At 43.7% G+C, this 21374-nt stretch overlaps 1 protein-coding gene across 1 annotated transcript in view; it reads left to right on the top strand.

Moving 5' to 3' along the window:
* LOC311148098 (plexin-A1-like) overlaps positions 1–21374 on the top strand; it is a gene marked incomplete at its 5' end in the record, with an annotated part of 48696 nt that overhangs the window by 24642 nt on the left and 2680 nt on the right. Inside the window, 12 exons of the mRNA XM_084185009.1 lie at positions 2137–2371; positions 5006–5163; positions 7084–7340; positions 10769–10835; positions 14896–15042; positions 15265–15424; positions 15646–15749; positions 15893–15989; positions 18342–18532; positions 19366–19535; positions 19648–19860; positions 20136–20286. Coding sequence (XP_084041135.1) covers positions 2137–2371; positions 5006–5163; positions 7084–7340; positions 10769–10835; positions 14896–15042; positions 15265–15424; positions 15646–15749; positions 15893–15989; positions 18342–18532; positions 19366–19535; positions 19648–19860; positions 20136–20286 — 1950 coding nt within the window. The remainder of the gene's footprint in view (positions 1–2136; positions 2372–5005; positions 5164–7083; positions 7341–10768; positions 10836–14895; positions 15043–15264; positions 15425–15645; positions 15750–15892; positions 15990–18341; positions 18533–19365; positions 19536–19647; positions 19861–20135; positions 20287–21374) is intronic.

Below are 21374 nucleotides of genomic sequence, written 5' to 3'. Positions count from 1 at the left end.
GTGACATTTACTAGTCTGGAATACCTTGAAAGTACTGACAATGCATCCATGTAATTCAATATGAAGGCTCTCCAAACTACCTGTACGCTTGGAGCTGGATTTTTTTTCCTTAACTAAATGTCATGTTGAATATTGAATAGTGTGAGTGTGTGTGTGTGTGTGTGTGTGGTGGGCTGGGAAGAAGGGCACAGCTATGTATTGTATTCCCTCTTTAAAATGACCTACATACCACACAAGTCTGTGTCTCTGGATGGGTGCAGTCGTGTGTGTGTGTGTGTGTGTGTGTGTGTGTGTGTGTGTGTGTGTTGTTTAGTTTAGTTTGCTCCCTCAGATGCACTTTTATTTTATTTTTATTTCACCTTTATTTAACCAGGTAAGCCAGTTGAGAACAAGTTCTCATTTACAACTGCGACCTGGCCAAGATAAAGCAAAGCAGTGCGATAAAAACAACAACACAGAGTTACATATGGGGTAAACAAAACATAAAGTCAAAAATACAACAGAAAATATATATACAGTGTGTGCGAATGTAGTAAGTTATGGAGGTAAGGCAATAAATAGGCCATCGTGCAAAATAGTTACAATTTCGTATTAACACTGGAATGATAAATGTGCAAAAGATGATCTGCAAATAGAGATACTGGGGTGCAAATTAGCAAAATAAATAACAATATGGGGATGAGGTAGTTGGGTGGGCTAATTTCAGAATGGCTGTGTACAGGTGCAGTGATCGGTAAGCTGCTCTGACAACTGACGCTTAAAGTTAGTGAGGGAGATAAGAGTCTCCAGCTTCAGAGATTTTTGCAGTTCGTTCCAGTCATTGGCAGCAGAGAACTGGAAGGAATGGCGGCCAAAAGAGGTGTGCTTTGGGGATGACCAGTGAGATATACCTGCTGGAGCGCAGACTACGGGTGGGTGTTGCTATGGTGACCAGTGAGCTAAGATAAGACGGGGATTTGCCTAGCAGTGATTTATAGATGACCTGGAGCCAGTGGGTTTGGCGACGAATATGCAGTGAGGGCCAGCCAACAAGAGCGTACAGGTCACAGTGGTGGGTAGTATATGGGGGTTTGGTGACAAAACGGAAGGCACTGTGATAGACTACATCCAATTTGCTGAGTAGAGTGTTGGAGGCTATTTTGTAAATGACATCGCCGAAGTCAAGGATCGGTAGGATAGTCAGTTTTACGAGGGCATGTTTGGCAGCATGAGTGAAGGAGGCTTTGTTGCGAAATAGGAAGCCGATTCTAGATCTAACTTTTGATTGGAGATGCTTAATGTGAGTCTGGAAGGAGAGTTTACAGTCCAACCAGATACCTAGGTATTTGTAGTTGTCCACATACCCTAGCACAGCCCCTGCGAGTTTTCTAAGAAATGTATTTGGCCTTTAGGTTTTTCTGTTCTCTTCAGTCCCTTCCTTGTCAATACAATTAAGCAATAAGGCCCGAGGGGGTGTGGTATATGGCCAATATACCATGGCTAAGGGCTGTTCTTACACACGACACAACGCAGGGTGCTTGGTTACAGCCCTTAGCTGTGGTGCATTGGCCATATACCACAAACCCCAGAGGTGCCTTATTGCTATTATAAACAGGTTACCAACATAATTAGAACAGTAAACAAGTAGTTCTGCGTCATACTCATGGTATAATCTCTCATATACCACGGCTTTCAGTCAATCAGCATCCAGGGCTCGAACGACCCGGTTTATAAAAGAAAATAGATGATGTTTAGAAACTATGGAGGAACTTTTAGCACCTGGAGGAACTTTTAGCACCTGAACCAAAACAACCCAATTTTATAAGTCTAACATTCTTTGACTGTGTTAACTTGATGAGACTCTACTTTAAAGTGCAGTAATCATAGTTCATCTAAATACTTATCAACCCCCCACTGAATACCTTGATTTGAGATATTCCAGTAATGGGTTCTGTCAGACCTGCTGCGTTTATGTAAATGTTGTTTGTTAGAACCCATTCCCAGTGTTTTACTCCTATTAATTACTTTGGTTCCTGAGGGGAAGATTCTTTAACTGTAGTGATTGCTTTGTTTGATTACACTCTGTGATGTGTTTCTCTCTCTCTCTCTCTCTGTGTGTGTGTGTGTGTGTGTGTGTATGTGTGTGTGTGTGTTCAGGTCCGGGTGGGTGGGTTCGAGTACTCCCCTGGTACTCTCCAGATCTACTCAGATAGCCTGCTGACCCTGCCTGCCATCATCGGCATTGGGGGAGGTGGTGGTCTGTTGCTATTGGTCATCATCGCTGTGCTCATTGCCTACAAGAGGAAGTCCCGCGATGCTGACCGCACCCTGAAACGCCTGCAGCTGCAGATGGACAACCTGGAGTCCAGAGTGGCCCTTGAGTGTAAAGAAGGTACGACTCTCTCTCTCTCTCTCTCTCTCTCTCTCTCTCTCTCTCTCTCTCTCTCTCTCTCTCTCTCTCTCTCTCTCTTGTTTCTCTCTATTTCATAATCACTCTCTTATTCTTTATCTGTGTGGATATGTCACTGTGCTGTAGCTGCACTCTGTCCAGTCGTCATGGTAACAGGTTGGTGTGGATGATGCCCGGGCTGAAGCTCTGTGGTGGTGGTGGTGTGGCTGCGCGGTATCCTCAGAATGTGTGAGTGTGTGTGTTTGTGTTGTGCTGACAACCAGGTTTGTGTTGGTGTTGTGACGTTGTGCGGTGCAGCGCGTCTCTGCTGCGTTGGGCTCTGCCTGCCTGCCTGCCTGCCTGCTGCTCTCTGAGAGATGGACGGAGACTAATTGGCCATTGTCTGTGGGTGGATGTCCGGAGGGTCACAACCTTGTCAGTCTCAGCCCATAGCACAGCCTTTGGCCAAACACTGATGGATACAGGAATAGAAGGAGGATAAATCTGTCAGGGAGAGAGAGAGATAAGAGGGACTGTGTGGGGTCAGATGGAATAGTACAGGGGACATTGGAGAGTGATTCATTTAACGCTACTGTTACTCCACTTGTATACCTGATATAATGAGCATTGTTGACAGACCAGCAGCACCAGATAGTGACAGTATACTACACCTCTGCCTGTGTCTGTGTAGCTGGGAAGTTTGGTATAAAAACCCTGAGCTGCACCAAGAAGTGGAGCATTGCTGTGTCCCCGCCCCCTGCCCCAGCAGACTGGGGGGCGGGCCTGGCAGCGGGGAGCTGGGCGTGTCCCACTAAGTGTCAGTCAGCAGGGGAGAGGATTGGATGATAGGAGAGGTGGAGCTCAGTGAGCCGTGCTGTAAAGGCCATCAGAGAGCAGTGTAATCCAAACAAACACACAGATAACCATAACAGTCACAAGGCTAATGGGTCATTAACAACAGATTAGATGCTGCTGCAACTGTTGATGGGGTGAAGATCTGCTGTGTAGTTTGCTCTGCTGGATGTAATGGTGGCTTTGCCTCAGTGCTTAGACATAACAAACTCAATAGAATGAAGAACAACTATTTTATTTAGTCAATCAACGGAAAGACATAGCCAGTCATCTTTTCTGCCAGCAATGTATGTTGACAATTCTTCAATAATAACTTTTAATTGTTATTTTTGCCTCTTGTATTTATTTATTTTTTGCAACGTTTTTTTTTATTTGCCATTTTTTAATGACTATACAGATAACACAGACAGAACAGGTAGAGGGCAAAACACATGGATCCCCTACCAAACCAAACCAAACCAAATAAAATCAAACCCCCCCCCCCCCCAACCCCCCCATGCTCTAACAGAGCCCCAAAACCAGACTTAAAGCAGGCATGATATACAATGAGTCATACAATCAAATAGTAAAGAAATACAATGATATTAAGTAAAAATAATGATACAAATTCTAATTTGGGTTGGTTTATGGAGTTGTGAAATTAGCTGGGTTCATGTCTTCTACAAAGGATAGGAAAGGTTGCCAGATATTCCCCTGTAGCTCAGTTGGTAGAGCATGGTGCTTGCAACGCCAGGGTTGTGGGTTCGTTTCCCACAGGGGGGCCAGTATGAAAAATGTATGCACTCACTAACTGTAAGTCGCTCTGGATAAAAGCGTCTGCTAAATGACTAAAATGTAAATGTAATATTATAAAATGTAATTGCAGATCCCCTAACGGAGTAGCGTATTTTCTCTTGCTTGAGATGTTGCATAACTTCCTTTATCCAATGGTTAAAAGTAGGAGGAAACCGATCCTTCCACTTAAATAGTCTAAGATTTAAATAGTTATTTTATCTCTATGAATAATTGGACCCATACTGAACGGCCCATATTTGCTGTACATTTTTTTTACATTTGAGTCATTTAGCAGACGCTCTTATCCAGAGTGACTTACAGTTAGTGAGTGCATACATTTTCATACTGCCTGTGTCTGTGTACATGATAATAAAGCCTTAATTTCTCCTCATTTTTTTATATAATTCTTTCCTTTTTCCTTTAGGAATCATGCAGTCTGTATAATATTTGAGTGGCTGCTGTACTGTATGTAGAAATAGAGAAGCCCCCACAGAAGGAGGATCTTAGCGCTCTACTATTAGCATCCCAGCGGACGATGCGGGGCAATAACAGCTGGAGGAAATTATGCATGAAACGCATTGCTCCTTTATTAATTATCCACTCATGCAATTAATTGACTTTCTTTCAGATGAACTTTGTTTTCTCTTTTTCTCTTTCCGTCTCTCTCTTTTTCTGTAATTTTGTTTAGCGCTTCTCTTGAATTTCCGACAAGTATGGATTAAATTCAGAAACACTGTACCAGAAGAATGAAATCAACATTCTATTTAATTGCCTATCAAGCTGTCTTTTTCTAGAAGCCAATTAGTGCAGTATTGGTGTGGTGGTATATGATTGCTGTTGACATTAATACTGTGCAGCACACAGTTGTTACATTGGAGTACAATGTAATGAAGATACACTACATCCATAATATCCTTTCTATGTCCATTCTTAACCAATGCAGTAGTCAGGCCAGCCCTGTGTTGTACTAATCTCTGTGTCCATCTGTCTGTCTGTCTGTGTGATCCCCAGCCTTTGCAGAGCTGCAGACAGACATCCATGAGCTGACCCAGGAGCTGGACGGAGCGGGCATCCCCTTCCTGGAATACAGGACCTACGCCATGCGGGTACTGTTCCCTGGCATCGAGGACCACCCCGTGCTCAAGGAGATGGAGGTACGGGTCAAGGAGGTACACCACCACTGCCACCGCAGCATGTAGTCTAGATACATCTATATCTATACCTATTAATCTATATGTACCTATATCTATACCCCACACTGTCTGCATAATAAAGGGAACCTTTGATCTAGGCAATATGATATGGCTATACCATTTCATATACACTAACCACATCACATAGTATTTTTCTCTGCATGTAATATCAATGTCATTACACATTTCTCGTATATCATTTGATATTATTTTACAGCGGGAAAAACAAGTAAATCATTAAATCCCACCTGGTTTACCATGAAATATATCTAAATGGCCATCAGAATACAGTGTAGAGACTGTCTCCACCGCCTGCCCTGTCAACTACAGGCTCATCGAAAGGGGAGGGATTACATCTTTATTGTTATGCCCGGGTTTCTTTTCCACCGAATTTCCCCTCGGGTCCCTGGCGTAATCAACTGTCCATACACACGGCTCAATCCCTTATTGCTCTGTGTAGCTGCTCTCTCCAAAGCAACCTACAGTACCCAGCCTGTTCCCCAGAGGCCCCAGAATTTCATTTAGCTCAGCTGAGGAAAATTGTGGCACTTTATTAGGCCATGCAGTGGAAGGAAGAGAGATTCTGTGGAGTCACTGTGCATGGTGTATGGTACGCCGGTCCTCGATTGGCTACAGGACTGAATGTATGTCAGAGTTATGAGGGCAGACGAGGATCATGGGAGACAGGTCGGTGGGGGGATGGGGCCAGGGGATTGGCTAGTGGAGGAGGAAGTGTTTTTTCGTAAAGACAAAGACAGTACTTTGACTTGTTTTTCCTTTTATTAACACGTACTGGATGTTGTTTGGGAATGACATTATGCCATAAGCCTTGCAGAATATACTAGATGTTTGTCTCTCTTTTGAAGAGACACTACCCAGTAGCACTGCCTCATCTGTGTGAGAGAGTTAGAGTGACGGATTGTGGGTCAGATCTGGAGGGGGCTGTAGTGTTGCTGATGAGAAGTGACAGATGGCAGCCTGTGGAACAAGCTTCTGTCACCCAGCCACCCCCGGACACACAGCACTGCACAGGCCCTCTCCTCTCACCCAGCCACCCCTGGACGCATAGCACAGCACTGCACAGGCCCTCTCCTCTCTACGCCTCAGTGCATCCCCCTCTTCCTCTGTCCTTCCTTTATATTTCCTCCTGTGCTCTACTGACGACTTATGGCAAATTGATCATAAGCCATTTGAGGAAACAAATTGGGTTCTTGTGGCCTCCTGTAGCTCAATTGGTAGAGCATGGCGCTTGCAACGTCAGGGTTGTGGGTTCGATTCCCACGGGGGGCCAGTATGAAATAAATGTATGCACTCACTAACTGTAAGTCGCTCTGGATAAGAGCGTCTGCTAAATGAGTTAAATGTAAATGAAACAGCTCCTAATATAGAATGCACTGCAGGCTTTAAAAGCAGCTAAGGTCATGAATGTAATATTAACAATGTATTTCCTTCATAGGGCAAAATGTCATGTCTTGTATACATAACATAGCCATGCTTGATATAAATGTATGCTTACGTAATGTATTATTTACATTAGCCTTACTCTATGTATTTACCATTATACCATTTACAGTACCAGTCAAAAGTTTGGACACACCTACTCATTCCAGGGTTTTTCTTTATTTTTACTATTTTCTACATTGTAGAATAAGACTGAAGACATCAAAACTATGAAATAACACATATGGAATCATGTAGTAACCAAAAAAGTGTTAAATAAATCAAAATATATTTTATATTTGAGATTCTTCAAAGTAGCCACCCTTTGCCTTGATGACAGCTTTGTACACTTGGCATTCGTACTCCAAATATTTACATATTTACATATTACATTTACAACAAATGTAAGTGACAGCCAGTCCCCAGGTCTGATGGTGTTATTGTTGTTGTTGACAGGTCCAGGCCAACCAGGAGAAGGCCCTGACTCTGTTTGGCCAGCTCCTCACCAAGAAGCACTTCCTGTTGACGTTCATCCGCACCCTGGAGGCGCAGCGCTCCTTCTCCATGCGTGACCGTGGCAATGTGGCGTCGCTCATCATGACTGCGCTGCAGGGGGAGATGGAGTATGCCACAGGGGTCCTTAAACAGCTGCTCTCTGACCTCATCGACAAGAACCTGGAGAGCAAGAACCACCCTAAACTGCTGCTGCGCCGGTGAGATCACACACTTGTCCGTCGACACGCTCACACACTCACCCACTGACACATTCACACATTCGTCTGTTGACACACTCACACTTTTTCCAGTTCTAACACAAATGTTTTAATACTGTTCAAATCCAATCAAATTGTATTGGTCGCATACACATATTTAGCAGATATTATTGCGGATGTAGCGAAATGCTTGTGTTCCTAGCTCCAACAGTGCAGTAATATCGAACAATACACAACAATACACACACATCTAAAAAGTAAAATAGAATTAAGAAATATAGAAATATTAGGATGAGCAATGTCGGAGTCGGGAGTATACATATATATACATACATACAGTGTATACAGTGCATGCGGAAAGTATTCAGACCCCTTGACTTTTTCCACATTTTGTTATGTTACAGCCTTATTCTAAAATGGATTAAATTGTTTTTTCCCCCTCATCAATCTGCACACAATACTCCATATTGACAAAGCAAAAACAGGTTTTTATAAATTTTGCAAATGTATTACAAATATAAAACTGAAATATCACATTTAAATAAGTATTCAGACCCTTTACTCAGTATTTTGTTGAAGCACCTTTGGCAGTGATTACAGCCTCGAGTCTTCTTGGGTATGACGGTACAAGCTTAGCACACCTGTATTTGGGGAGTTTCTCCCATTCTTCTCTGCAGATCCTCTCAAGCTCTGTCAGGTTGGATGGGGAGCGTCGCTGCACAGCTATTTTCAGGTCTCTCCAGAGATGTTAGATCGGGTTCAAGTCTGGGCTCTGGCTGGGCCACTCAAGGACATTCAGAGACTTGTCCCGAAGCCACTCCTGCGTTGTCTTGGCTGTGTGCTTAGGGTCATTGTCCTTTTGGAAGGTGAACCTTCGCCCCAGTCTGAGGTCCTGAGCTCTCTGGAGCAGGTTTTCATCAAATATCTCTCTGTACTTTACTCTGTTCATCTTTCCCTTGATCCTGACTAGTCTCCCTACTGCTGAAAAATATCCCCACAGCATGATGCTGCCACCACCATGCTTCACCGTAGGGATGGTGCCAGGTTTCCACCAGACGTGACGCTTGGCATTCAGGCCAAAGAATTCAATCTTGGTTTCATCAGACCAGAGAAACTTGTTTCTCAAGGTCTGAGAGTCCTTTAGGAGCCTTTTGGCAAACTCCAATCGGGCTGTCATGTGCCTTTTACTGAGGAGTGGCTTCCGTCTGGCCACTCTACCATAAAGGCCTGATTGGTGGACTGCTGCAGAGATGGTTGTCCTTCTGGAAGGTTCTCCCATCTCCAAAGGGAACCCTGGAGCTCTGTCAGAGTGACCATTGGGTTCTTGGTCACCTCCCTGACCAAGGCCCTTTTCCCCCGATTGCTCAGTTTGGCCGGGTGGCCAGCTCTAGGAAGAGTCTTGGTGGTTCCAAACTTCTTCCATTTAAGATTGATGGAAGCCACTGTGTTCTTGGGGACCTTCAATGCTGCAGAATTGTTTTGGTACCCTTCCCCAGATCTGTGCCTCGACCCAGTCCTGTCTCTGAGCTCTACTGACAAGTCCTTCGACCTCATGGCTTGGTTTTTGGTCTGACATGCACTGTCAACAGTGGGACCTTATATAGACAGGTGTGTGCCTTTCCAAATCATGTCCAATCAATTCAATTTACCACAGGTGGACTCCAATCAAGTTGTAGAAACATCTCAAGGATGATCAATGGAAACAGGATGCACCTGAGCTTAATTTCGAGTCACATAGCAAATGGTCTGAATACTTATGTAAATAATTTGGAATAAATTAGCAAAATAATCTAAAAACCTGTTTTCGCTTTGTCATTATTGGGTATTGTGTGTAGATTGATGAGAACTTTTTAAGAAGGTAATCCATTTTAGGATGTAAAAAAAAAAGTAAAGGTGTCTGAATACTTTCCGAAATAACTGTATATGTGTGTGTGTGTGTGTGTGTGTGTGTGTGTGTGTGTGTATATACAGTACCAGTCAAAAGTTTTAGAACACCTACTCATTCAAGGGTTTTTCTTAATTTTTGCTATTTTCTACATTGTAGAATAATAGTGAAGGCATCAAAACTATGAAATAACACATATGGAATCATGTAGTAACCAAAGAAGTGTTAATCAACTCAAAATATATTTTATATTTGAGATTCTTCAAATATCCACCCTTTGCCTTGATGACAGCTTTGCACACTCTTGGCATTCTCTCAACCAGCTTCATGAGGTAGTCACCTGGAATGCATTTCAAGTAACAGATCTGCCTTGTTAAAAGTTCATTTGTGGAATTTCTTTCCTTCATAATGCGCAATTGAGATGGTTTGGATTAGTTGGACCGCGGAGTGAAGGAAAAGCAGCCAACAGGTGCTCAGCATATGTGGGAACTCCTTCAAGACTGTTGAAAAGCATTCCAGGTGAAGCAGGTTGAGAGAATGCCAAGAGTGTGCAAATCAGTCATCAAGGCAAAGGGTGGCTACTTTGATGAATCTCAAATATAAAATATATTTTTTTAACACTTTTTTTAATTACTACGTGATTACATATGTGTTATTTCATAGTTTTGATGTCTTCACTATTATTCTACAACGTGAATGAGTAGCCGGCTAGTGACAGTGACTAAAGTTCAGGGCAGGGTACTGGGCAGAGGCCGGCTAGTGGTGACTATTTAACAATCTAATGGCTTTGAGATAGAAGCTGTTTTTCAGTCTCTCGGTCCCAGCTTTGATGCACCTGTACTGACCTCGCCTTCTGGATGGTAGCGGGGTGAACAGACCGTGGCTCGGGTGGCTGAGGGCATTGATGACCTTCTTGTTTAATACATCTTAATACTCTTACATACACAGTAATACATGTTGTATTTCTGTATTCTCTCAAACCATAGCCTAGATGAAGGACTTAAACCCAAGATGGCCAAATCAAAGTCTTGGTTTAGGGTGTTTTGGAGAAGTTATCTTCCTATCACCCATCCTCCCTGTGCCCCCTTATAATTTAGATAAACTAGAGAATTAAGGAGAGAAAGTAGCTTTTCTATCTGCTGTAGGGGTAGGAGAAAGGGGAAATGGAAGAGGCGCAAACTGTTTGCCCAGGTTTCCTCTCTGGATATTAGGAGAAATAAAGTCCACTAATTACAGTGGATTTTAATTGCTCCTCGTCTGGGGGACATTTCAGGGGTCTTCATTCGTTAGGCGACAGGTTTATGATTAATGAGAGAAGTTACCCAATTATGGTAATTGTCTGTTTTTAATGAAGATTGATTGTTTGCGTTGAGAATAAAGTATTTTTTTCCTCATGGAAGTATCACAGCTTGGCTTCTGTCAATTTTTTCTTAAACTAGATTTGTTCCTGGTTAGTTTTGAGGTGGAGCAGCAATTTCATCCAGTTAATTATTTAATTATCATGTCTAATTGATTCTCCTCTTGTTTTCCATCTCCCTGTTAGAACGGAATCTGTCGCTGAGAAGATGTTGACCAACTGGTTCACATTCCTCTTGTACAAGTTCCTAAAGGTAAGTCCACCATCAAACCAACAAAAGGATTTTCCCCATCTCCTGTTTATAATTGCTTTATGATAAGTAGTAGTAATTAGTTAGCACACTATTAGCATTTTACCAGTAAAGGCATCGTTGGGCAAGGTCTGCTTAAGGCTCCAACGAGAGACATTATTTTTATTTTATTATTTTGTTTAGTGTCATTGTCTTTGACGGACATGTTCTAGCCTACGGTCATTAGGAGCCGTGTGTGTGTGACGTTCGACTGGACCTTCTCTCTTCACTCTCTTCTCACTCTCCCTCGCTCCCTCATGGAAGAGTGTACAATTACCCCCTAATGAAGCCGGGATGTGGAATTAAAGATAATTTCACAGACAAGCGTGCCATGGCGAGGGCTAGGGGAGTGATGTATGCATGTTCCCTCTCGTTAGCAGCTGTCTGGTTAATTAGCGGAGATGCTAACGAGATGTTAACAGCATATGGTGGCAGAGGGGAGAGAGGGAGAGTTGCGCTGCTGTGTAGAAGCCAGGAGAGGACACTGGAGGTGGAGACTTAGCTAGCTTTGGATCCACCTCTATCCCAGTTGGCAGTTAGCTAGGCCCTGTCTCCACCTCTCTCAGAGTTAGCTAGCTTCAGTCTCCACCTATCTCCTAACTAGCTTCAGTCTCCACCACTCTCACACTCTCTGGGTGTGCCCTTAACTCACACATATGCATGTGCTTAATTCTCACCTTCCGCGTTAAAGACACTTTTTGATTACTGATAAATGGTCGAGAGAGGGTGAGAGGGTAAGGAGTTTTGAGTGTGTTTTAAAAGTGGGAGAGAAAAATGCTATCCCTATCAAGCACTTAGAGTGATCTCTCTCTCTCTCTCTCTCTCTCTCTCTCTCTCTCTCTCTCTCTCTCTCTCTCTCTCTCTCTCTCTACCTCTCTCTCTCTCTCTACCTCACGCACTTTGGCTCTCTCGTTCTCTCTCGCTTTCTCTCTTTCTCTCATCCTCGACTATGGCACATGCATCTTTAACACTGTGAAGAGCTTATTAAGCACTTCCTCTCAATCGTTAACCTCTTATTCGTTTCAGCCTCAGCTGCCACCTGGCCGTCCTCTCTGTCACTCTGCTCTAAACTGATACTCGTTTTAAGAGGGAAACTATTTCTTGGGTCTGAGCTGGGGATAATGACACTATTGATTTGGCAAGTGCACGTGATAGTGCAAACGCATGAAACAATTATATGAGACCGCCTAGCGGTCTGTCCCCTAGGCCAGTGAGAAGACACAGGAGCATAGCGTTGCCTCATTGCCAACATATTTCCTGTTCATATGCATTAGCAAGGCGCATGCCCCGCCCACCTGAGGATCTTTCTTTTTCAGCCATCTATTTGAGGGGTGCAAAATCACGTACTTCTCGCTAGATTGCTTTCATTTTACTCCTGCGACTCTTTTATACTCTTCCTTGTGCCTGTCGTTTTTTCCCGTTAACGTTACGACCGCAGAGGTTTTTGTAATGACCTGTCAAACACACCCCAGTAATGGCTGAAATGGGATCAATGGAATACATTGGCTTTCCATTGCATTTATAAGAACAATAAAGCTTTGTCAGGGATTTAACGCACCGTCTGGACACTGGCATCACAAGAAAGAGAAGAAAGATAACTTTATTTTGATGTGTTCATTTTTGTGGAGTTGAAAAAAGTATTATTTTAATACAGTTGAAAATTAGATGTGCTGAAATTAAAGCAACTTCCGAAAATGAACACTTGGATTATAGTGATATTATGTCTGATCTCGAAAAATTTTTAAAGTATGTTTAGATAGGTGTAATCTAGAGCCAAGCATGTTGATTTTTAATCCGAGGACATCCTGCTATTGACACACTTGTTGAATTATGCAAGAGAACGAGACAACAGTAGTTAATGAGGCAGACTAGACAGCGCAGGTGAGTGATGGTAGTGTAGACAGAGCAAGTGTTTGGTTGTTGCAGCCCTGTTCCATCCCTTTATGTTAATGTCTTCATATATGCAAATACACCCAGTGTATTTATGTAAATGAGGCACATACAATTTTCTTTCTTTTAATATTTTAACACAAAATATTTGTTAAATACCTGATACAGTAAACCAAAATTATATGTGACCGACCGCCTCGATTCGGTCTTATGTAGCAACATTTGAAATTGTGTTTTTTACATTGGATAGAAGTAGAGACTCAGAGCTAGAAAATGGTATAGCATACACTGCAGATGAGGAACAATGGGAAAGTAATTCTGCTTTCAAAGTTGATAAACTTGTAACCCCACTTTTGAGGAAATGGCCCTTGAATGTTTTGGTACACCTACTGGAGAGCTCTTCTTTGTCTACACCCATTCGGCATCGTTCACACCCTCTTAAGCCTTAGCCCCGCCAATCTCTTTAAGGATTCACATGTGAGGCCATGTGGCAAACACGCTATATCAAATAAAATCTACATTTATTTGTCACATGCACAGGATACAGAAGGTGTAAACGGTACAGTGAAGTGGTTACTTGCATAGGAGCAATATCAAAAACAGAAAGTGTCCAGATAAAAATATGTTATAAATATTTTATCATTATTAGATGACACTTACCCGACACACTTGACTAAATTGATGGAATCATGTGAAATAAATGCTATAACCACCCCCCAGTCACATCTAGCTAAGTGGATGGGTAACTATTGTCTAGACATGTACACATGTTCATGAAATACAATAGATGGCCGTAATGACCCCAAGACACACCTGGCTAATTTCATGGGTCATGTAATAATCCGGCCGAAGTGGAGTCTTTTGTTTAGACATGTAGCTAGCTAGGTAGCTAGCTACCTAAACAATGAACCAGCATAATCCCAACTCATACTACTACCAATACAAACATTGTCATAGATGTAGTATGAATCTGCAGGTAGCTAAAGCTAACAAACTAGGTTAAATGTTAGCTAGCTAACATTAGGCTATAACTAGCAACGCAAATGGATTTCTGATTCGAATAACATTACTACACAGATCATACACGTAACGTCAGCTAGCGAGCCAGCAAGCTAACGTTTGCCAGTTAACTAACAGTACGCTTTAACTTGCAATAAAAAAGACTTTCTGACAAAATGTGAAACTTATATCTGAAAATGGAGCAAGACTTACCCGTATACATGGATGAACGCTTCACGGCAGACTGGAACCATTTAACTCAGTTTTGTTTGTAGCTACATCTTGTTTGGCCAGCGTTGTGTCAAGTCACTCCGGTTAACACTGCACGTGGCGTGTGCAGAAAGTAGCCCATCACTTTTTCCAACTGATCTGTTGATAGCGCCTGCTAAATTCAGGGCATCAATGTTGTTGAGAAAAGTAGCAAAACTTTTGTAGTTCTGGATGGCTGACGTTATATCGTTCAAAAACGATGCGGTAGAAAGGACTGTCAACACATACTGAACAGCTCACGTTATAGACAGAAGCATGCTACATGGCAGACCAATCCAAACTCATCTCCCGGCATGTCCAGCCCACCCATTATCTCAGCCAGTCATGGCTAGCGGGAAGGTCCCTGTCTTTTTCCGTGGCTAAACCAAACTAGGCTCGTAATAAAAAGAATAATAATAGTATTTATGGAATACAACTTTGTTATTAAGGCACATGAAAGTTCACATGTTCCAGAAGGCATTTCTGCCTTTTTGATAAAAAAATAAATGTTTACGTTCAAATGCCGCTCCTGTGAAGTAGTGACATGCGGCATACACCTAGTTTCCTGAAACGAGTCACATATATGAGTGCATTCTAAGAAAAGAAGGGTGACATTTTACAATAAATTGAATACCCACCCAAATTCCTGAACTCCATTAATTATTTGTCTGTGCCAGTAAAATGTTTTATGTGCTATAATTCAGTCAATATCTGATGGATTATAAAAATTCAAAACGTTTGGAATATCTTCAACTACTGCATTTATTAAAATTGTTTTTAAAACCTTTAAAAAATGTTGATGACCGTTGCTATATGCATACCTGTTAAGATACAGCCCTTGCCTGTCACTGATGACCTGTGTCCATGTGTGTCCCTGTGTCTCTAGGAGTGTGCGGGCGAGCCTCTGTTTATGCTGTACTGTGCCATGAAGCAGCAGATGGAGAAGGGGCCTATAGACTCCATCACAGGAGAGGCACGTTACTCACTCAGTGAGGACAAGCTCATCAGACAGCAGATCGACTACAAGACCCTGGTTAGTGCTGTCAAATAGAAATATTTTACAGGGCGATAATGATATTTGATAAAATATATGATTTACCTTTAAGAAGGCATTAAGGGCGATAGGATTTTGCATTACCTCAGTGACCTTAATTAGTGCTTTCTGCTTGAGTATGCGATTCAAATTCCTGCAAATGCCAACTAAGTAAGCTGACATGAGCTGGACCTAATTCCTCGCCCCTCCCTCCCCTATCAGACACTCCACTGTGTGAACCCAGAGAACGAGAACGCCCCGGAGGTGACGGTGAAGGGGCTGAACTGTGACACCATCACCCAGGTGAAGGAGAAGCTGCTGGATGCTGTGTACAAGGGCAGCCCCTACTCCCAGAGACCCAAGGCTGGGGACATGGACCTGGGTAAGAACACCAGGAGGAGATTGTGTTTACAGTGTGTGTTTACAGTGTGTGTTTACAGTGTGTGTTTACTGTGTGTGTTTACAGTGTGTGTGTGTGTGTCTGTTTACAGTGTGTGTTTACAGTGTGTGTGTGTGTGTGTGTGTGTGTATGTGTGTGTTTACAGTGTGGGTTTACAGTGTGTGTGCGCACGCTCTATTCTCATCCTCCTCTTCCCTTCACAGAGTGGCGTCAGGGAAGGATGGCCAGAATCATCCTTCAGGATGAGGATGTCACCACCAAGATTGACAATGACTGGAAACGCCTCAACACACTGGCCCACTATCAGGTGAGAGAAGACAGAGGAGGTGGGTGGGCTGGGGTTACAATAGTGTACTGCCTCGGCGGTTTTATCTATGCAAATAGACAGTGGATGGAGTGATTGACAGGACAGCATTTATAAGACAACCTTTTGTTTTTCAATCCTTGTAGGTGACGGACGGCTCAGTGATCGCTCTGGTGCCAAAGCAGAACTCAGCCTACAACATATCCAACTCCTCCACCTTCACCAAGTCTCTCAGCAGATATGGTGAGTCAATCCTTCTTCTTTCTTTTTCTCTTAATCTCTCTCTCAATCTTTGCCTTTCTTTGCTCTCTCTGTTTGTCTTTCTTGATAGTAAGCAAGATTTTACTCAGCCTCTCTAAACTGAGATAACCATAAATCCACCAATATCTATCCAGCCTACACCACTTCAGAGGCATTTTCACCATCTAGGAAATGACAGGCATTACATCAGACAGCTCATTCCTCCTGCCAGAGACTGATGACCAATAGCTAACAGCTTTAAACACAACCTCAGCTCCACACCACATCAGTGTAACCAGCTCCATGGCAAAAACCTTTTCCAGAAGCTTTCAGCTTTGTTATTGTTTTCCCTCCCTCTCCTTATGTGCGCCGTTGTGTTGATAAGGGGTTACAATAGCAATGCTGAAAGGCCAGTGAAAGCCAGGCTGGTTTGTTCGTCCACAGAGAGGATCGCCAAGCCCTGGCTGTTGTAAGAGCAGACGTAAACGTGTACCACTCTCCCCCAGAAGCCAATGGACATGATTGCAATGGAATTACAGGCACTCAAGCAGCAGTAGCAACAGCAGCAGCAGTAGTAGTAGTAGCAGCCTTATGATGAATGTACAATAGATGTAGGAATACATGAGGCCTATTGGCTGCTGGGAGAGTGGCTGCAGAATGTTCTGGTGTGAACAAGCTGATAATGGGGTCTCAAACAAGGTTGTTGGCATGGAGACCAATCTTAGTCACACTGGTTTTGTTTTCCTCTTTGGTCATTACTCGTTTTAACCCCCCACATGACATACGTGTTGCAGGAGTTCGTTTCTGGCGCGCTGTTTAAATACTACAGGGCCCATATTCACAAAGTGTCTAAAGAGTGCTGATCTAGGATCAGGTCCCCCTGTTATTTATTATGATTGAGACGCTTTGTGAATACAGGCCCTGATCTCAGTAGAGTTAATTGGGAACATTCAGGGCAGTTGTCTTGCTCTGATGCCCCACTGTTCTTTTGATTTGGTCTAGCGGAAAGAAACAACAAACCCAGAACCACTGACACACATTAGTCTCTATGTGTCAGTGAGTTTCTGAGATCTAATTCTCTCATCCTCTCACCCTGAAAACCAGGGTGCCCTCCCTGCGCTCAGACGCTCAGAAGCTCAGAAGCCCCGAGCGTCACGCCATCATTCAGAGATAGACAGAGATTGAAGTTGTTTTCTCTCCTTTCATCCATCCCTCCATACATTAAGGAGGGACTGACACCCCTGCGTTCAGGCTGCCCTCGCAGTCTCCTCCCCAGGCAGCCTCCCTCCCATGCCGGCTGCCACTGCAGCAGGCTGGCTGATAAGAGGAACACGGTAGATAGGCATCCTTTGGTTTACCGTAATGAAGTTTGACACTCGCACCTTTAATAATGAAGCAGTGCATGGAGGCAGTCGGCCCCAGGGAGGAGAGGAGAGGAGACTCACACAATGGAGCCTGTACAGCCTGACTCATCCACTACCACAGGCAGGAAGGATATTGGTGTATTGTGTATGGGGTTCTATTATATCCAGGACTATAACATTATGGGCCATTTGGTATGGGGAGAGGGGAGGGGGACAAGCGAGGGAGATTAAGATGGAAGGGCTGGTGTAAAAACATGTGTGCTAATGATAAGAAGGATAGCAGATTGTCTTTCCTATCTCCTCTCTAGGCCCTACCTCAATGAAAATGAGGCACACTGTTTTCATTCTCCTACTTTGCCAATTAGTTAGAGTCTGCCAATTGAGAATAATGAGTCGGCTAGCTCTCCTCGCTCCTTAGTTGAGGCCTAATCATATTTCTCACCATCCATCCACATCTCTGACGTACAATAGGAGTTGTTACAATAGGAGAGGCTACAGGGATCTGTTGTCTTGCTCATTAATGTTCTTTCCATCTCAGAGGTCAGGTCCCAGTGCATCATGGGCTGTGACCTTGTGACAGACAGACTGACACTCTGCTCCTCACGCTGGCACAGTCTTTGTTCTGGCTGGATGATGGCCAGATAGACAGCCCAAAGAGCCCTTTGTTCACTAGACTAAATGTGACTGTTATTTAGTCAGTCAGCAGACAAAATATGTTTGTCTTCTAATTTATGTTTGTCCAATATGTGCAGAGCTTGGCAAGGGTCAGATAAAGTTTTAAAAGGCATAATTTTGACCTGAAATATGTGATTTATATGAGTGCGTATCACTGTTTAAACTCAAGTTGAAGCTCTCACAATAGGGCATGGAACCAGGGAGTCAGACTGGTCTGTTCTGGTCATCTTGTTCCATTGACCTCTAAAGACCTCTGTATTGTGTGTTCCTGATGAACCTGTCTTTGACCTGATGTTCCTATCTCTCTCTTGTGCAGAGAGCATGTTGCGAACGGCCAGCAGTCCAGACAGCCTGCGCTCCCGCACCCCTATGATCACTCCTGACCTGGAGAGTGGTACCAAGCTGTGGCACCTGGTCAAGAACCACGACCACTCTGACCAGCGCGAGGGAGACCGCGGCAGCAAGATGGTGTCTGAGATCTATCTGACCCGTCTGCTGGCCACCAAGGTAAGATTACATAGACACCAGGCCAGCCTATATCACACATGTATAGTACTGTTAATGTAAGTCAACTCATCTGAATGTTGAGTAAGTCATTGAAATAGCCTCCATATCGTCGCTGTCGGATGAAAACCTTGTAACAAAATGTTTGCCAATTGTCATTTTTTGTCATGTATTGAAAGCAGTAACTCCACTCAATGTACTCCATTTCGTCACTCTATGACCACGAAAATGTAAACAGCTTTTCCTTGGTGAAGAGGACCTCTTTTCTTCGCTAGTCCCTTGATGTGCCTGTCTCTTTAACAGCTCAGCCTCCGTTGCAGTGTTGTATTCCTCTGGCGTCCCTCATATCAGCCAAGTCCCTGTTAACTGGCCAAACAGGGCCGGCCTGCCACTCTCTTCTCGCCTAGCTGCCTCTGAGCTGATTGTTTCCATCCTAATTGTAGGGGAAGAAAACCATGGAAATTAGACGCTGTTTACAAGCCTCTTGGGTGGTCAATTTCGATTCATAATAAAAAAAGATAGATAAATATAAAGGGGGAGTAGAGAAGAGAAAATAGCAGGAGACAGGTCCATTTGTTGTGGAATTGAGTGTTTCGTGGTGCGTGATGCAGAGAAGTGAAAGGAATTCAGATAGCTCACGTAGGTCTGTCTGTCTGGTAAACCAGCATATCTCAGTACTTTGATCTTGGAGGAGCAGAATGTGGCGTCCTCTCCACAGCCACTCCCCCTTAATAGATGCTGGTTGCTGTAAGGGATGTGGGTTTGATTTGAAATCTGTAGGTGTGTAATTGGAGAAGAACCCAGAGAACTAAACCTCTGTCCTCTCCTCTCCTCAGGGTACGTTACAGAAGTTTGTGGATGACCTGTTTGAGACCATCTTCAGCACGGCCCACCGCGGTAGCGCCCTGCCTCTCGCCATCAAGTACATGTTTGACTTCCTGGACGAGCAGGCCGACAAACACTCCATATCAGACTCGGATGTACGGCACACCTGGAAGAGTAACTGGTGAGACACATTACAAACATTGAGTGCCTGTGTGTTTTGGTTGTATAATGTGTGTGGTTGTTGACACATCTCCTCATGATGACACATCTCCTCTCTCTCTCTCCCATCCCAGTTTGCCTCTGCGATTCTGGGTGAATGTGATCAAGAACCCCCAGTTTGTGTTTGACATCCATAAGAACAGCATCACAGATGCCTGTCTGTCTGTGGTGGCCCAGACCTTCATGGACTCATGCTCTACATCAGAACACAAGCTGGGCAAAGACTCGCCCTCCAACAAGCTGCTCTACGCCAAGGATATCCCCAACTACAAGAACTGGGTGGAGAGGTATGTATGACACAGATCTCAACTCCACAGACTGTAAGATTGTCCATCTCATGGTTTATGTCAAGCAGATATACCGTAGTATGCACTTAGCATGTAAACGGTTGATCAAATGATATCAGAGGTGTTTATAGAGGAGAGAGTTGACGAGACGGTTGTTGACAAGTACTTCTCCTTGTAGTCCAGTCCTTCACATTCTTAACTAAAGAGGTGTCCTCTCCAGTCTGGGATGCCAACCCCTAACCCCTCCTCTCTCCTGATCCCCTCCTGTCCTGTAGGTACTACTCCGACATCTCCCGTATGCCAGTCATCAGTGACCAGGACATGAGTGCCTACCTGGCTGAACAGTCCCGGCTGCACCTCAGTCAGTTCAACAGCATGAGCGCCCTGCACGAGATCTACTCCTATATTGTCAAGTACAAAGATGAGGTGAGTCACCAGTATATTATTAAGATATTAATCATAGACATCATAATAATATAGATATATTATTAAAATAAGTTAGATTTGTTAGTCACAGCATGAAGAGATCAGAACAGAATTGCCATTGTTTCTGTATGTTAAAGGGTTGATACAGAAGCACCCTCTATGTGCCCTCTTGTTTTCATGATGAATGGAATGGTGGCGTTCTAATTCAATTAATAGATAACTGAGTAGACATCCATAATTGCATGCAGCTATTAAAATCATTAAAGTACATATTATGAAGCTAATGGACCACATTGGATGTACAGTATGTGTTTTATTAATTCTCCCATGTGCTATCCTTTCAGGAAGTTAATTAACACACTTCATTCCATGTGCATAAATATATTTTCATTCTTGAAACATTGCTTATTCATTGAGGCAGTGCCAGTGAAGTGTAGCTACTTCATGTAGGAGATGTGAATGAGAGTGTACACTTTGTGCTAATTCTCAGAGAGCTGAGCTGAGCCAAGCAGCCTGGAGAGGGCTGAGGCCAGTAACTAACGGAGACTGGGCTGTGGAAATGAAGAGATAATGAAGCAGTGCAGAAGCTCCCTCCACTCTATCCCCTCCATCCACTGCCAGCCATTAGGACAGACAGACAGTCGGACAGCCAGGCATGAAGGCAATGCTAGGATTGCTTCTGTACTGTACTCACTCTGAGATTGTGTGCCTGGGGTGGCAGGTAGCCTAGCGGTTAAGAGCGTTGGGCCAGTAACTGTAAGTTGGCTGGTTCAAATCCCCTAGCCGGCGAGGTGGAGAATTATGTTGTTCTGACCTTGATTAAGGACAGAGGGGTTGGGTTAAATGCGGAAGACACATTTCTGTTGAATGCATTGTTGCGCAACTGACTAGGTATCCCCTTTCCTGTTGTGGCCTTCACAAACACGTAAACAATGTGTAGCTCTGTCTGCTTAGACAATTCTTCTTACCTTGTCGGTTATAGTGCCTTGAGTGTGTGCTGTGAGAGGTTCCGGCAGCCTCTCTGCTTGCCTTTTCAAAGGGCGTGGGGGTAGAGAGCGGTGGTGGTGGGAATGGTAGAGTGGTGGTGG

Source organism: Coregonus lavaretus, assembly GCF_964263955.1.
Source record: "Coregonus lavaretus genome assembly, chromosome: 20".
In the NCBI taxonomy this organism is placed as follows: domain Eukaryota; kingdom Metazoa; phylum Chordata; class Actinopteri; order Salmoniformes; family Salmonidae; genus Coregonus; species Coregonus lavaretus.
This window is presented reverse-complemented; position numbering and strand designations above follow the sequence as displayed.